Source organism: Grampus griseus (genome assembly GCF_964374135.1).
Source record: "Grampus griseus genome assembly, chromosome: 9".
Taxonomy (NCBI): domain Eukaryota; kingdom Metazoa; phylum Chordata; class Mammalia; order Artiodactyla; family Delphinidae; genus Grampus; species Grampus griseus.
Window position 1 is genome coordinate 90,952,859 of NC_139003.1, and position 18,437 is coordinate 90,971,295.

Here is an 18,437-nt window from a genome sequence, read left to right on the forward strand (position 1 = left end):
GGAAAAAAAAAATTCTTGTGTCTTATAGAAAGTTAAGCATGATTGTAACCTCAAGATACAGCAGAAGGGAAGATAACCTTGCAAGTGGTTTTATTTTTCAAAAGCTCATATGCAAAGAAGACATCTAGAAGAAAAAAATTATACTTTCAAGTGTAGATTTTAAAACACATTAATCAGACCAAGATCCGTCTTCTATTCTGCGCCCTCTGTTCCTTTATGAAAATGTATTGTGAAAAGGGGACAAATAAAGCTAACGGAAGCCACTTTTTAAAAAGTTGTAAATAGAGGACTTTCCTGGTGGTCCGGTGGCTAGCACTCTGCGTGTCCACTGCAGGGGGCACAGGTTCGATCCCTGGTTGGGGAACTAAGATCCCCCTGCCGCATGGCACAGCCAAAAATAAAAAATAAAAAGTTGTATATAAACATCAAACTGAACTTTCTTGAAAGCCTTATCAACTGTTAATGTGACTGAGGCTTGCATGCCTATGTGATTAAACCAAATTCAAAGTAACTAATAAAGCAGAACATATAATTAATGAAAAACTTGAAAACAGCCTTTATTTTCACTGTAGCATGTATTACATGCATACCTGGCACCAGCTGTTTGGCCCGGTGCTTCCTCTAGCTTTATCCCGGTGCTAACTCAGCTTCAGCCGGAAGAACTCATTGTCGACGGCCTCTCTCATCATGGGCTAGTGCTTTGATGCTTTACGTCTGCCATTTCTCTAACCAGACACAGACGTAAAGCATGACCAGGTTTTTTGTTTGGCTTTGTGCTTTGGTTTTGATGTTGTTGATTTCTATAGGGAAGTAGGTATTTCCAAAGGGAAAGATGCTATAAATACAGAGCCAAAGAATCCCATGAGTAACATGAAGCATTTTTTTTTAACTAGTTGAAACCTGTCCTTATTGTACCGGTTCATAGTTTATTAATAACACTTTGTTTTTGGTTGAAAGATTTTCAGAGTACCCTTCCTGCTAAGAGTTTTTTTTTAAATGTAATAGTAACAGCATTTTATTGTGATTAACCTGGCCACTAAGCTACCAGAACACTGACATCATCCCCAGTATCTGAATTTCTTCTCTTCCAGGACTCCTAATAGTTCAGGATGCCTCGGAGAGGGCAGCACTGATACCTGGTGGTCTTTCTGATGGTCAGTTTTATTCTCCTCCTGAATCCGAAGCAGGTACAAAATTTGATTATCATTTGCGTCTCTGTCCATCATTCAGAACTTGGTCCCCCTCTCCCCCTCACTACCCCCTCTACTTCTCAATATGCTTAGCAAACATTTAACATACTGGGCATTTAGATTGTGAATATAACTAAGACGTGGTCTTGATGTGCGACCCGTGATGAGATGCAGAGATGTGAAAATAAACGTGGTAGAGGGCCTTAGACCTGATGTGTGGCCAGGGGGAGGGTCTCTATGCTCTGTTATCTGTCATCCCCTAACTGACCTTCCTCCACAATCCCCCATGTCTGAAAGTAGCAGCACTGCCTACCCAGTTGCCCAAGTCAGAAACCAGAGCCTCACTGGGGACTCTGCCCCTTACCTGTGGCTCCCGGTCCATCGTTCACCACGCCGTTTTGATCCTCTTTGTTTCTGCCTCCTAGATTTCATTTAAATTGCACACTTATCGTATCTGTAGCCTCAGTTCAGCATTTCTCATTTCCTTTTTTTTTGGCCGCGCCGCGCGGCATGTAGGATCTTAGCTCCCTGACCAGGGCTGAAACTCGCGCCCCCTCCATTGGAAGCGCGGAGTCTTAACCACTAGACCGCCAGGGAAGTCCCCAGCATTTCTCATCTCAGTTTCTGCAACAGCCCCCTCCTCAGTTGCCTTCTCCCAACCAGCCACTAGAATTCCATGTTAAATGGAACAATTGCATTGTTCTAAAGGTTCTTCATAACCACTCTGTGAGGTAAAAGTCTCATTATCCCTGTTTCAGAAATGAGCAAGTTGAGACACAGAGAAGTGAGGTAGTTTGTCCAGTATCACACAAAGAGTAAGGAGGTGGAGGATTTGAACCCCAGCTCCAGGGCTAGAGTCCCTGATCATAGCTAATATACAGCCTCTCAGTATTAATGAATATGCAAAATTGATCACGTTATTTCCTTGCTTGAAAGCCTTCGACGACGCAAAGGATTAAGAAAGTCATTGGATCCTTAGGCTGACAGAAAGCACCTCTGTGTCCACCCTTACCCAGTGATCCAAGCTCTCTTCTCATGCTCCTTGTGTGCTGTTCTTAGCTTTCTGAAAATACACTAAAACCCTCAAGCCATCTTGCTTGTTCTATCCTTGACATTACCCTCTGCAGTCCTAGTTTCCACTCACACGCGCAGAAGGCTTCTCCCCACTCCCACCCTCCCCCTGGCTCCCAGCAGTCCTAGGTAGAGGGTCTTTTGTCTCGGTTCTCTAAGATCTCTCCCACAACCCTGTCATCCTGGGTTGACTGCACTGTCTTTGGCAGTGACTTGGCCTGTTTCTATTACTGGGATATAAACTTGGGTTAGAGACTACATTGTTTTATTCCCCACATTACATTTAGTAAATATTTTAAACACACACACACACACACACACTAGAGTAAAAACAGACTCCAGGCAGAAAGAGCCACGTGAATATCAAAGGCACAACAATGGGACATAGGATATTAGGGGAACTCGAAGTAACTTGCTATTCTGGACTGTTGGTGTTAGATTTAAAAGCAATATAAAATACAAAATCATAGAGTTAGATGAAATAAAGATATGAATTAGCAGAAAAGCTATTTCTCAGCCAGCAGAAACTAGAATAAGTATTAAACTTTCATTACCTCATTATAAGGATGATTTCCTTGAGATTTTTGTTATGTCACAGGACTCATTCTTTCAAAAAAAAAGTTTGCATTACAGTTCATGCTTTTGTATAACTTTTTTTCTAAGACTAATAAAATTTCTCAGCCCCAGTGTATTTTTTTAATTAGAAGTTCAGAACAACAGGATAAAAATGTGAGGAATACCTCAGGCATTTTTCATCCAGCAAGCCGTTGGCTTCCTTCTTTGACTTTTACCACCACCTAGTGGCAGTTGGAAGCATTACCATTTCATTGAATTATGAAGCTAAACAAAAACAACCCTGTCAGCGTTCCACTGGGTGGCTGCATTGTATAAGACAAAGCCCAGATTAGTAGTGGGCAGAGGAGTGTTCAAAGTGACTTACTTTATTGTATTATATTTTCATTGTCTGAATGTTCAATTCAGGAAAGAATTAAGATTGAAAACTATTATTGGAATTAATGTGCCTAGAAAAGATTTTATTTTAAAATAAAGCTTTCTTATGAGGTCAGCAGACAAATATTAAATAGTCTTCTAGCAGCAGAAGTTATAAGCTTTTTGCCCTTAAACAGTGCTAATTGGTCCCTATCAATAAGAGGGTGTCTGAGGCCTGCCTTGCCTTTTCTTGTCTTTCTCTAGCACCTAATATAGTGCCTGGCACATAGTAAACTTAGAACTGTTGAAGGAATGAATGAAGAGAGAAAGAAAGAAATTGGAGGCACCAGAAATTTAAATGTTAGCATTTTTCCTTGGAATGGCTTGAATTTTAGAATCACAGAGCTTTGGAAAATTAGCACATTTTAGTGGATGTACTTTTAAAGGATATAAAGGTGGTTTGTTTTACAGATTTGCTTGTTGGTTTAACCATATCCTGTTTGCCTGTGTATTAAATGGAAAGAATGAGGGAGCAGAGTCCTTTCTCGGATGATTGGGTTGAGGTTGTTATGTGCTCAGACAATTTAAATGAACCAGTTGTGATGCTGGAGAAAAGGTAATTTGTCACCTCTTGAATCATTGAAAGACTGACTTAAAATGCAGAATAGCTCATTGCATGCTATCATCTGTGCTAAACAAATCTAGATGAAGGCATTGAAATTTTTGTGTGTGTGTGTGCCTTCTAAAATGGGTGTGGCCACACCGCACAAGGATCTGTGGGCAAGGATGTTCAGTGCAGTATTGTTTATAAAGTAAAGCAGAGCAAAATGAAACCCAAGCCTGGGAACACCTAAAAAAGGCAAAACATTTAAATAACTTATGGTACATCCTTATCATAAATCCTATGAGGCTGTTAAAAGGAGGCTGAGGTTTATAAACTAATATGAAAAGATGTCCACTATATATTAAGTAAAAAAAGGCAACTTGCAGAAGAGTATATACACTATGAGTCTATTTGTGTTAAACATGTGTATATATATATACACTGTAAAATGTAGTTTTATTAGTACATTTGAAAAAAAATTAGTAAAATAAACTGCCTGAGGTCTAAAAAAGTAAATAAATAACTCATTAAAATAAAATGGAATTTAACATTTAAATACAATACTAGTTTACCTTTATAAATTATGGGCCATTTTTGTACGTTAGATAAGTTTTCTGGAGTTTTTGAAACATCTTTTTTTTTTTTGAATTTTATTTATTTTTTCGTACAGCAGCAGGTCCTTATTAGTCATCAGTTTTATACACATCGTTGTATACATGTCAATCCCAAGCTCCCAATTCATCCCACCACCAGCTCACCCCCCCGCCGCTTTCCCCCCTTGGTGCCCATACATTTGTTCTCTACATCTGTGTCTCAATTTCTGCCCTGCAAACCAGTTCATCTGTACCATTTTTCTAGGTTCCACATGTATGCGTTAATATACGATGTTTGTTTTTCTCTTTCTGACTTACTTCACTCTGTATGACAGTCTCTAGATGCATCCACGTCTCTACAAATGAGCCAATTTCGTTCCTTTTTATGGCTGAGTAAGGCATTGAAATTTAAATTTGACGCCATGCATGCTGGTGTGGGCTAAGTCTGTGAAATTATGTCCCCTACGGTGTGTGGCTGTGTCTTTTCAGTTGTAGTTGTTGTTTTTAATTCTTTTATTTTTAAGCCTGGCTTCCTAGGGGTCACCCCTGTGTCTACATAGCTTAGTGGTAACCAATGATTAGACAGCCTTTGTGGTCAGTCACCTTGATTAAGACTTTCATCCTCGGCCAAAGGGATATTTGTATGTATTGGATAGCACATTCAAATTTCAGGTCTTTTTGAGTCTTCTTCAAAAAGCTTTTTGAGTCTTCTTTTGCTGAATATTTTCACACCTCCTCTGCATATGCTCACAGCCTCGTGGTTTTTAGGCTATAGCGTGGGTTCTCTTGGGTTTCCGTTGTGTATGCACACAGCTTCAGCCAGACATATGCGTGCTGCAGTCATGACCATCACCTCAAACCAGCAGAGGCTCTGGCCCCTGTGCTCACATACCACTAAGTCTGTCATTTCACCATTGCATCACTTCTCACCCCAGATTAAATGAGCTCCTTCAACCATGTAAGTTTGCTGGCAGTCCTCACGGCCTGCCGTACTCTGGAAGGACCTTCATGCCGTGGAGCTGGGTGATGGGAGGTGGGGGAAGAATGGGGGCAGCTGAAGGAAAGAGCAACATGGTTGTTCCCGCAATTCTGCAATTTTTCAAGCACTTCTCACATAGTTGTAAGCCTTTGGTCGTTTCCCCAGCACTGAACTTGCTGTCTGGTTCATCTAGTCCAGTTTTAGAGTTGCTTTTCAAGGAGAACATTTGTTGAACTCCTTATTCGACAATAGCCAGCACACCTTGCTAGCATTCGCTTTTAAATTACGGAAAGCATGTGCATTATTACGTTTTAATTTAAAGTTTGGCTTTATTTAGGACTCGCAAATAGTTCCAAGCCACGTCAGCTCATTGTGGCTTGAGTGCCGTTACCCTGACAGGTGGAAAGTGAGCCCGGAAACAGGAAGGCTCGGTATGACCACTTTCCTTAGACTCCTTTCAAAGTGACATGGCAGTTAAACCGCTCCAGTGTCTCTAAGATTTCCAGCAGTTTAATAAGCTGGGAAGTGAAGCCTCCCAACCACTACCTCTTTATGTATTTGTTTTACCACAGACTTAACCTGAACGACATGACATTTATGAGGTTGAGGTGTGGGACTCAAAACTTTTCTTAAGATTCTCAGGCATTCATTCTTCTGTACCAGATTTGTTCTTGGCTATAATCCAGGCAGACGTTCTCGAAGAAAAAAGTGCCCTTTTAAAAAACTTTTTATTGGGGTATAGTTGATTTACAATGTTGTGTTAGTTTCAGGTGTACAGCAAAGTGAATCAGTTATGCATATGCATATATCCACTCTTTTTTAGATTCTTTTCCCATATTGGTCATGACAGAGTATTGAGTAGAGTTCCCTGTGCTATACAGTAGGTCCTTATTAGTTATCTATTTTATATATAGTAGTGTGTAGATGTCCATCCCAATCTCCCGATTCATCCCTCTGCCCCCACTTTCCCTCCGGTGAAAGTGCCCTTTTTGAAGTGTATTATCTGCTAAGAGTAAAGCAACAGTGGCGCTGGCTGCTTTTGCAGGTGAGTAGGTAACATCCTAACCTGTTCCCTTGGTCTCCTCACCACTCTCTTTAGTTCCCTTCCCTGAGTATGATAGGAATGCGTAATTGTTATAAAAATGTGTGGAAAGAACAAAAATGAAAGATCACGCTCCTTCAAACTATTCAGCAGCATTAGTATTGACAGTTCAGTTTGTTTCCTTCTACTTTTGTGTAATTCACATAATTGTTGGCCGTACTGTCTGTGTTATTTATACCCTGTTTTAAAAATGATAAAGTCACTTTAAGTTTATTGTAGAAATTTTGGAATATCCAGAAATGTACATAAGTCCCCTGGTCATTTATTTCTAGTCTTACTGATTTGTACAAGTATATCAAGTTTTTAAAATTTTTATCAAATCTGATCTTACACTATATTTCTCGTTACATATTTGCTTTTACTTTCTAGCGTATGCATTTCCCATGTTGTTATATACAGTATAAACACAGTTTTTAAGTGGATGGAAGATATTTCATGGAAATATAATAATTACTTAACTTTTCTTCTACTCTCAGACATTAGATTTTTCTTCTCATTTTTAGAGGGGGAGTCTTCATAATGGAAAAAAAATGTTATTTCCTCAGGGAGATATCCTAAGGATATCATCCCAGAGTGGAATGACTGGGTCACATTCAAGAATAATCGAAGGCTCACGCAACATTGACCCAGAATGGTTGTAACCGTGGTCGCTGGCAACAGCACACAGTGGTGACATCAGCTTTGCCTGTACATTGGAATCCCTCACTGCTCTCTCACTCACTGAATACAGCTATTTTTTCAAAATACGTAGATTAAATTATTAATACCCACAGATACTTGCACTTGAAAAACAGGTAAGCTTTTCAGCAAAGAAGCACAAGAGGAGGAGCAGTGCATAGTAGTTCTTGGTCCATATGAATATTTTTAGAACCTACGTGAAATCCATTTTGACAGATCGGTGCTTGCGATAGGTCCTATTTGAAAGGTTTTCCTCCTACAAGATATAATGTAAAACTATTTTACAGTTTTGTTAACTTGAATCTCTTGTGGCTTAAACATATGTATCCCTCGTTTAAAATTTTATGCTCTTAGATTGTAATTTTCAAGAAATCATTTGTTACTGTAATCGAATGCAGTACTTTTTCTCCTTCCCCTTCCCTACCATCTAGGATCTGAAAATGAAGCTGAAGAAAAGCAGGACAGTGAAAAACCACTTTTAGAACTATGAGTAAGACTTTTATTAAAGTAAGTCTTCGAAAAGGAAACTGTAATAATGAAGTGGTTAAATACGGAGCCTTTCTTTGAGTAGATTCAAAGTAAAATTCAAAGAATATGTGTGTGACTATACATTATATTTCTCCTAAGTACATGAATTTGTCAGGCACATTTTATGATGTAAAATCTTTTAACCTTTTCTAGGTATAAATTTGTGAAGGATGAGAAATACGTCAGAGTCCCAAATTTCTAAATAAGGATGACTTAGTTCCTTTTTGTTTATGTAGCCAGAATGTCTCCGTGTCAGACTTTGTTTAATTACAAAGCCTAACTTCTGAGGGCGGCGAGGGCAGCAGTCCTGGGAGGCTGGTACTGTCATTGTCTCCACTTACACGGAGGTGGGTGAGACTGAGGGTGAGTGACTGGTCCAAGGTCGCACAGCTGGCAGGGGCAGAGCCGGAACTCGGGCGTTCTGTGTGGTACCAGGATCTCCTCTGGTCCCGCACCGGATGGACGTCTCTGGAGGGTTCTGGAGCTTCTGAGATGACACGTGTGGTCCAGTCACAGCAGTCAAGCCCGATGTACCTCCAGGTCAGGGCACGTTGTTCATTCCCTTCAAATCATCAAAGGAAACATTTCAACCTCAGAAATACGAGCAAATAAACATACAGGCAATGGTAGAAGCAGCAACCCTGCTTAATTATTTAACCACAGAAGGGAAAAGAGAGTAGATCTTAAAAGTTCCCATCACAAGAAAAAATAATAATCCGTCTATGTATAGTGAGGGATGTTAATAGACTTACTGTGATGATTTCACAATGTATACAAATATAGAATCATTAGGTAGTATAACTTAACTAATAAAATGTTATATGTCAATTATATCTCAACTTAAAAAAATAATGAAATAAAATGTAAAATTTTATTTAAAAGAAATAAAAGGCAGCCAGAGGCGGCCAGAGTCGCAGCAAACGGAGGCCCCGCCCTGCATCCGTGGTACCCAGCACACTCCGGCCCCTTTTTCTACAACAGTCTTCAGACGTAGGACAAAAATATGAGCATGTGAATAAGGACGTCCTTTTCTAAAATGCTTTAAAATAACTTCTTGGGTGGCCTCACACATGGTCTTTCAAGTGTCTGTAACACAGCCTATCTTTAGTATGTAGACTGTGTTGTAACTACATAGAGCAAAATGTAGCATTTTGCCTTTTTACGCTACATCTCAAATATTTCTGTGTTCTCTCTTTTTCTAAGTGTGAAAAACCTTCACTGAACGTCACCAGAGGGAAAAAAGCACTGAAACTGAGGGTCTCCCTTTTGAAGGTTGAAATGGTGACATCCACTGCTGACGTTACTGAACGGCTAATAACGAATTTATTGATTGTAATACCTCACAGACATGGTACCATCTCCACATACATTTAATCACCTGCCTGTGGCTGGTAAGATAATGTCATGATCCATCCTGTATTCGGTGAGACTTGAGTCTGATCTGTCAAAGAATAGTTGCAGAAAGTCTTGTGCTGTGTTCCTGATCAAAAGACTTCTTAATATATTGGAATAACACTTTTTTAGTATGCAGAATATCTTTTTATTTTGACTTGCAGAATGGAATTTTTTTGTTTCATGTCTTGGATTTCTTTTGTCTTTCTTTTTTAACTCCCTACATTTCCCTTGTGTTTTTTTAACTCATGCACATGCACTATTTGTACAATTTTAAAAGGTAATAAAATCCAACATATCAAAATGATCGGTTTTATTTTTCCTGTTTTGCATTATGTATTTGGCCTAAAGTGTTGGAATTACAAAAGGGGAACATGAGGGATTGTGAATACATATAAAAAGTCACCAGAAATAGAATCGTTCTCTCAGAAGTATGATCTAAAATAGTCTGATTACTCGTCTTTGAACCCACTCTATGAAATCATTTTCCCTTGTGTTTAGCTAGTTTGAATTAAAATGAGCTCAATTATATTGTGAGCTATTTTTGTTAAACAGGAATATTCAACGCAATGCTTCATGGGAAGGCAGCATGTCTATCAGTTTTCTTTCATTATTCATGTGTCATTCAAGAAATACTCAACTGTGTATGATGGAAATGGTGCTGGTTTGGATGGAAACTGACCATTTATGCAGATCAAATCAACTCCATCCATGCTTGGTCTAAGAATGGGCCACAGGACTGAAGTGCAGCTGGAAGCTCCCTGGGAGGCTGGGGCCTAACCAGGGGGAGCTTCTTCCATGGAGAAAGGGGGAGGGAGAGCTCCAGGGTCTGGCTTTGGACTAAAGCCTCAAGAATTCAGTGGTGTCATCACAACGAGAACATCCTGTCTCGGGAGTGGACCCCCATCTACACCATGACCACTGATGTGACCTGCGTGCCTTTAAGCTGAGAAGGAGCTCTCCCCAACACACTGGGTTGGACCAGTAGGATGTGGCCAGTCGTCCTAGGTGAGCAAGGGCCCCCCAGATGTTGGCTCTCAGAGCAGAGACCAGGAAGAATGAAGGATGTGACTTGAATGTGCTGTAAGGTCAGACTGGGAGAGCTAAAGCATTGAGCTCAGCCACAGAGCCGTGCTTCCCTCTGGGACTGGACGGATGGAGTCCAGGGCTTGGACCCCTGCTGGGTGGGGTGGAGGTGGGACACCTGCTCTCCATGCTCACGTTGCTGAGCCGCCCTTGGCTCATTCACCCATCACACTCTTATCTGATGTTAGTGCTTCTATTGAGCCTTGCTCAGGATGACTCTGAAGTCATTTTGTCCCATTTGGGGAACTTATGTGACTCAGTATATGACACTCAATTGCATGGGCGAGATCAGGGCCTCCATATCTCTGTTCTTGTGAGGGAAAAAGCACATCACATCTGTCCATGCGGCTGGGTTTAGGGGATCGAGTCTTGTGTCACCCTGTGTACACTGAGAAAATGAAACCAAGAAGTACCAGCCTCGGTAAATCACAGATCGTGGAAGAGCATGGGTGGTTGGTGGAATGTCAGGGATTATCTTAGTGCTGCAAGGAATCCTGTCTGCTCTTTCCTCCAGAACAGAGTCCTGAGCGCGGACAGAGAAGCAGCATCTGAATATTCTGGGCGTAAGTTTCCCAACTCACATAGGAGCTAATTGGAGGAACTGCATACAGGAATAATGGGGAACCCTAAGCCACAGTATGTTTGATAGCAATTACGTGCCCGTGTAGAGGGATGTTTTCTTTCCATTAGCTGTGACTCTTTGAAAGTGAGCAAAGTTGGTTGTGGTTTAACTGTTCTTATTTCCTTGTGACACCCCATCTACCCCTTGCACAGTCCCAACCAGCAGGGGCCGGTTTGACTTTGAGCATTTTCCACGAATCAACCACATTCGACAGAGCACATGAACAAAAGAAGCCTGAGAACCAGCCACACCAGCGCCCTCCTGCCACTCACGCTGTCACCCTCACCACCACCGCCTTCCCGTCTCTGCGCCTCCCAGGGCAGCCCAGGGCGAGTTGGGAAAGGAAGTTGCTGAGAAGTTGGAAACCACAGGAGGCACTGCCCAGCAGGGCCCTGGCGGTGAAATCAGCTGCACAAAACTTTCAGAGATTTGCCATTTTTCCATCTTGCCTTTCTATGCTTTCCCAACGTAGAAATAGTTTCCAACTCCAAGAGGAGGGCCAGGTACTTGGGCTAAAGAGATCTGCTCAAATATCTAATTTAGATAGTCTCAACCAAGGAGACTATCTAAATTAGATTTCATCTTTCTTGTATCTGGTTGCTCTTGTTTTGTTTCCAAATGGGAACCTCTATTTGGTTTTCAAAAGAACTAGTTTCACGGAAGCTGAAGTGAATTATAAACACAGAAACAAACAAAAAAACAGCTTCCCAATTTTAAAGGAGACAATGTTTTAATTCTAATGCATAAAAAGGATTTTTACTTTAAAAGGATCAGAGAAAATAGAAAAATATACAATCACTTATTTTTTCACCCACCTACCATGCAGTGAACATTTTGTTTTGTGTGTGCCTGTAGAAATACACAGATACACATATAAATGAGCATCGTACTAGTTACTATTACCACTCAATAGAAAAAAGTGATCAAAGGACTGAACAAATATTGCGCAGGAAAGGAAATACGAATAGACTTCATATAAAGAGATGCTTATCCTCACTCACAGAAAGAGAAAAACAAAACCACAATGAGATAGATGAGATACTGTTTCTCACCTGTCAGATCAGCAGAATCCTGACCTTTGACTGCACTCTCCCAGCATTCACCTACATTGTGGTACAGATGCAGGATGGTGCTGTGTCCATAATAGGCAAGTTGGCCATAGCTGTCAAAATGACCAATATGCACGGTCAAAATGACATAAAACACTATTATAATTTCAGCATCTTTTGTAATAGCAAAAGAGTGGAAATAAGCCAATGACATATCACGGGGCCACTGATTTTTGTAAAGTATTGTAATTCACCAGTGAAATATCACACAGCTCTCCATGTGTCCCCAGAGACTGACATGAAAAGAGCTCTAGGTGGTATAAGTGAGAAGAGAGGTGCAGAAGAATGTATATTGTTCACTACCTTTGTGTATGAAGCCGGAAATTAGAATATGTATACACGCATATACATATATGTTTCATTTATTTATTTATTTTGTATGTTCATTTGAATTTGCTAAATAAAAACTGGAAGTGTGCAGAGGAAAGAGAAGTGTGACCTGTAAGAGGTAGGGACGTAGATACAGTGGTTGAAGCAAGGTTTCTTAATGCAATTTCTAGAGTGTTTTTGATTGATTTGGAACCATGTGGTGGTATAATCTAACAATTTTACTGGAGTTTGCTAGGCATATTAGTTTTTCAACCACACTTCCTGACTAATTCTCCATTTCTTTAAATAATGTACATTTTTTTGGAAGATGCATAGTAGTCTGTCATATGATGTCCTTTAGTTTATTTCTGTAGTTTCTAATTGGGCATTTGGGTTACTTTGGGCTGCTGTAAGTGGTGCTACATTCGATGGACATCTGGGCACATAAATCTCAGTACATACATTTTGTTTCCTTAGGAAATTGATGCGTGGACGGTAAGATCACTTTCCAGGTGAAGCACGTTGTACACTTGTGTAATGGGCTCTGCGACGACTCCTTGCTGCCTGAGATCTGAGCTGGCAGTACTGGGACTGTTTCAGTCACTTGCTGCCTCAACCCGGCTGCACATTAGAATTACTGAAGGGGGCTTTTTAAAGTCTGATGCCTGGGCTGTTATGAAGTCTGGGCCTCAGTGATTCTTCCTTTCCTCCCTCCCTCCCTCTCTCACCCCCCCTCCCTCCTTCCCTCCCTCTCTTCCTTCCATTTATTTTGAGTTATAATTAACATTCCATGGGTTCCCAAGAAGACAGCAACTGTTATAATGGATAAAGCAGTAGGGCTTAAGTCATGCAGACCTGGCCCATGCGAACTATGGCGCTGCTCTGTATTAACTTGAGGTATATTTCTTAGTTTCTCTGGGGCCTGGTGTTCTCATCAGTGAAATGAGTGTCATACCTGATCTGTGTTTTAGTGAGAGCATCGAACGTGAAGCAAGCAAACTGCCCAGCAGAATTCCTGATGCTCACTAAGTGGTAGGTACTTGCTATGATTCAAAGAAAACAAAAGAAAGCAAACATACAAAATTAGCCTAAGAGACCATTACAGAGATCATGCACTTACCCAGACTAGTTTTCATGGCTAACAGAAATGTTGAATTTCTAGCTTTTTGGCTGAATTATACCAGCTTGGTGTATGTAGTATTTCTAGTTATCTCTTTTTACTCAGAATTTCTAATTGACAATTATATATGACTTTGAATAAATAAAGTGGGAAATCCTGTATTACTTAATCATGGCCTGCTAGATTGACAGGAAGCCTTCAAACACTGAAGTCTATGAGGGAAAGAATTCCAAAACAGTAAAGAGAATTCATAATGGGAAAAACTTTGAGAATTGCTGCCTTGAAGTTTCCCTTTTGTATACTTGAGAAGTGTATGATGTACTCTAGTTCTATAAAAACAACTGACACATGAGAGTTCTAATGTGGAATTGTATCCATCTTTGCCTAACTTTTCCATTTCGCACCTGCAGATGCAGCCTGCTGTCGTGGTATATATTTTATCCAACCAAGTGTCATGGACTTTAGTCACATAGGTTCTATCAGTGGTTGGCAAGTCAGTGTATAAAAGTCTTCCCGGCATGAAAAATTTGGGGGCAGGTTGGCCTCTGACCCTTTAATTGCACGCACAGCCTAGGAGCAAGGAGAGGAAACGTGGACAAGGAAGGAAATTTTCCTGTTTTAACCGAAAGTAAATGTAACCTGTTTCTATAATAGCAGCAACTAATGTAGAAGGTAAGAGCAGAGCTCCAGTAGCCAGGCTGCTTGGGTTCAAATCCCACGTCTGTTTCTTATTAGCTGTTTTCACTCTAGGGACCCTCCTTAACCCTTTCTGCCTCAGTTTCTCCATCTATAGAACAGCGATAACTGCACGTGTCTTGTGAGAGTTAAATAAGTTAACAGGCACTTAGACCAGTACCAGAAAGCCTTTGCTATTATTACTTCATTGCGTTATTAATCATTGAATTTGTACATTGCCATAGAAATCTGAAGTGACTTAATTTGAACACTTTCTTCTAAAGATGGGTAAACTTAGGCAACGTGACATGGTCAAGGAGAAATGACACAGCTGGTTATAACAGACCGGGAAGTGGAGGCTCTAACGATGGGATGTGAGGTAGAACCTCTGGTCCAGGGTTCCTCCCCCAATACCACATTGTAGCCACGCTGTAGTGGAAAAGGACTGGACCAAAACGATGTATGCCTTCCTCCCACCTCAGAAATGCTCCTGGACATATAAGAGGCTTCCACAGGGAGATTCTGAGGATCTCAGGGCCCGTTGAGTTTAGGGGAGGAGCTGTGGTGTCAGGATGCTCAGAGCACCATCCAGTGTCCTGCTCTGCCTGAGAATCTCAGTCCAATTCATTACACCCCCCAAAAGAGCAGTTACAAATCTAGACACACTCACAGAGTAAGGCAGGATTTCCATGACGTGGACAATAAAGTGAACAGCTATGGTGATTCCAGAGTACGTACATGAGGAGAAGACAGGTGCACCCACAAGTCCTTTAGAACATTCTCACCGACTCCTTGAAGGATGTCTTTAGTCAAGAAGCAGTGCGTGTTTCATTTTGCTGTGGCTTGTTCTATTTTTGTTTTTCCCAGTAGAAAGTGAGTCAAGGACAAGCCATAAGATCCTAGGAAACAAAATATGATCTCTGAGTTCAGAGAGCCCTGGCTGTAACTGACTATTACTTAACAAAATAGTGACCAGGAGCAGAATACTTAATCTCTCCAATCTGTAAACTGTGGCTATAACTGTACCCTCCCCCAAGGGCTCTTAGACAATGAATGGGATTCCTGGGGAATTGTTAAAACCGAGTCCCTGATCCATCCACACCCACCCTGTCTGCAGGGAAATGAGATTAGAGATGATCCTCGGTGTGTCTGCGTGTGTATGTGTGGAATCTGCTGTTTTTACAGTAGAGCTACTGACAGTAGATGCTAATGTTGTCAAGGATGTGCATGGACCAAACATTATTAACTCGTCTAATCCTCGCGCTCCAGGAGACAGGGCGCTGTAACTTCATGACACACAGGAGGAAATGACAGCACAGAGTTCAGATCGCTGCCTGAGATCACACAGAAATGTACTAATAAAGACCCAGGGCTCTGTCACTTGAATTCATCAACCAGGTCAGAAAAAAAATTCCTCCTCCAACTCCAGTCAATACTTATTAGTAAAAGAACGTAGGATGGCTTTGTAGTTAAGTATTATTTTCAAAGCAATGAATTGTCTGGCTCTACATTAAGAATTTAATTACACTCTACCTCTGTACTTGTAAGAGTTGCCAGATTTCTCTTGGCAAACCAGCAACCACATTAGCACTTAACCTTTTCTTAAAGGAAAGGAAATGTACTTAGAAGTGACTAGGATTCCAAAATGTTAGTTAGAATCAGCAGGGAGTTAAATTTGTATATGCTTTTTATGTGACAACCTACTGCTGAATGGCTGAAGAGCTGAATCAGCTTGCTACCCACTGGTAGCTTTTAGAAGTTTCTCTCTTTAGGGCTTTTCCACCGTGAATCACTAGAGAAAGCCCCTGTTCTGTTGCCCCAGTATTGTGACAGGAGAAAGCCCCTCGGAAGCATCAGGAGGCATAAAACAAGAAAGTTGTGCATGGTGTGAGATAAGGATACGATTTCATTTTGTTTTCCTTATGGGTAACCAGTTGCCTCAGTAGCATTCAGTGAATAATTGATCCTTTCCCCACTGATTTCCTCCATTGCCATCCCTGTTTTGTGTAGGACTTTATATGAATTGGTCTCCGTTCTCTTCACCTTTTTCTCCCTGTTTATCCTTGTCCCATACCACTCTGTCTAAATTATGTAGTTCTATAATAAATCTTGATACATTGAAGGGCCATTCACCACCCCACCCACACTTACCTTATTTATATTCTCCAGGACTCTTGGCTATTTTGGGCCCCTTTCTCTTCCATATAAAATTTAGAAACAGCTTGTAAAATTCCACAAAATACGTTTTGTGTTTTCATTGGACGTGTACAGGATCCGCAGATAATTTTGGAGAGATCTGACATCTTAAAAACATTAAATATGCCCTTCCCAAAACATGGTATTTCTTTACTTATTTCATTCTTCTTTAATGTCTTTCACTAAAATTTTATAATTTTCTTTAAAAGGTTCCACATTAAATTTAGACTTAATTCTAGATTTTGTAGATAGGTGAAAGACTTAGGTAGATAGAGAGATGATAGATAGATACATAGATAGATGCTAGTTAGATAGATATAAAGAATTACTATGTCACCTTTTTGAATTTCATTTTCTATTTTCTGCAAATATGTGTAAATGCAGATTACTTCTATATATCAATTTGATATCCAACATCTTTATTATGTTCTTATTAATTCTAATCATTTCCTATTGTTTATTTTGGAATTTCTTGTAAACAGTCATATGATCTATGGATAGTGAATTGTGATAGATTTGGTTCTTCCTTTCCAACTTTTATGTCATTTATTTACTTTTCTTCTGTTATAATACTTGCCCAGCTGATTTTGCTTAGTATTTGCCTAGTAGATCTTTTTTCTTTTTTTTTTTTTTTTTTTTTTTTTTTTTGCGGTACGTGGGCCCCTCACCGCTGTGGCCTCTCCTGCTGCGGAGCACAAGCTCCGGACACACAGGCCCAGCGGCCATGGCCCACGGGGGCCACGGCGCAGGCCCACGCAGGCCCACGCAGGGGGCCCACGGTGGCCACGGCCCACGGCCCACGGCCACGAACCCACGTCCCCTGCACTGGCAGGCAGACTCCCAACCACTGCGCCAGCAGGGAAGCCCTGCCTAGTAGATCTTTTTCCACCCAAATGCCTTTACATTTTGATTGTGTCATATACAAGCAATATATTGTTGGATTCTGTTTTTTATATAATCTATTATTTTTGAAATGCTTACTGAGTTATTTGGATTCATTACTACTAGGTTATTTTGTGATTTATGTTTTCTCTTTCCTCTCTGTTTTCTTACCTTTTTATTAATAATTTTCCCCATTCTATTTTTCTCCTCTCTTGCTTTTTCTCTTTAGTGGTTGCCCTAAAGAGCTTCAATAAGGGAATTTAACTCAACACAATGTAAAGTTAAATCAATATAAAAGCAAAGCCTTAGAACAGATCATTTCTCTCTTGATTATAATTGAGATATTATTTTCCTTTATATAGTAATTGTTTATTTAGATTAACACGCATGCCATATTTTTGGCTTATAATTTCTTGCATCTCAGGTGCCTCCATTCGAGATCATTTTTTCCTTCTTTTTTTTTTTTGAAATACTTATCTTAGAAATTCCTTAATCTATAAGTTAATATATTTTCCTTTGTCCTGGAGAGGTAGGCTTAGAGGATAATGAATTTTAGGTTGACAGCAGTTCTCTCACAGAAAGTTGACGCTATTGTTTAATTGTCTTCTGTTTTACATTGCTGCTGTCGAGAGGTCAGGTTTTAATCTGATTTTTGCCATTTGTAAGCAATTTCTCTCTTTCCTCTGGCTGCTTTTAAAATCATGTTTTTGTCTTTGGTCCTACAGTTTTACAGCAACTTGGCTAAGTATACCTTGCTTTTTATTTATCCCATTTGAGATTGATTAGACTTCCTGAAACTGAGGATTCATGCCATACAACAATTCTGGAAAATACTTAGCCATTATCTCTTTAAATATTGTCTTTCCTCCATTCTTCGTGTTCTTTTCTTCCAGAAGTCCATTTGTAAATATGTCAGCTATTTTCTTTCTTTACTCCTTTTTTTCTAATCATATAGATATACATATTTATATATTTTCTACATGTTATATGTGAGGTATATCTATCGATCTGTGTGTGCATGTAATTTATTCATTTTTAGATTCTAGCTTATAAATTTTTTCTACAATGCATGACTCGTTTAACAGTTAAGTTTCCAGTTTACTGTATTTTTCAATTGAGTTTAGTTGAAAATTTTGTCCAATCATTTTGATAGTCTCTTGCTCTTGTTCTTATTCTTTAATTATATTTATAACAGCCTCTCTTATTTATTAAAAAAAAAAAAGACCCAGGGTTCAAACTCAGGCCCTCTGGGGTCAGAATCTGTGTGCTTCACCCCCCGCCCAGTGCCCCTCTGGTGTCGGTGCAGTTCTCATGGGGTTAATGTGAGGCTCAGGAGTCAGTGCCTGTGAGACACTAGTACAGATCTGAGCA

General features: G+C 40.2%; 1 protein-coding gene across 4 annotated transcripts in view; it reads left to right on the forward strand.

The window, feature by feature from the left end:
* Positions 1-9,356, forward strand: part of STARD3NL (STARD3 N-terminal like) — a 49,956-nt gene extending 40,600 nt beyond the window's left edge. For 2 of the 4 annotated variants that reach the window (XM_082662425.1, XM_082662426.1), the window contains exons 7-9: positions 1,092-1,187; positions 7,579-7,654; positions 8,879-9,356. In XM_082662425.1, the coding sequence (XP_082518551.1) occupies positions 1,092-1,187; positions 7,579-7,637 (155 nt within the window). In that variant the 3' untranslated portion in view covers positions 7,638-7,654; positions 8,879-9,356. The remainder of the gene's footprint in view (positions 1-1,091; positions 1,188-7,578; positions 7,655-8,878) is intronic. The other 2 variants (XM_082662427.1, XM_082662428.1) reach the window with 2 other exon arrangements.
* Positions 9,357-18,437: the final 9,081 nt, after the last annotated feature.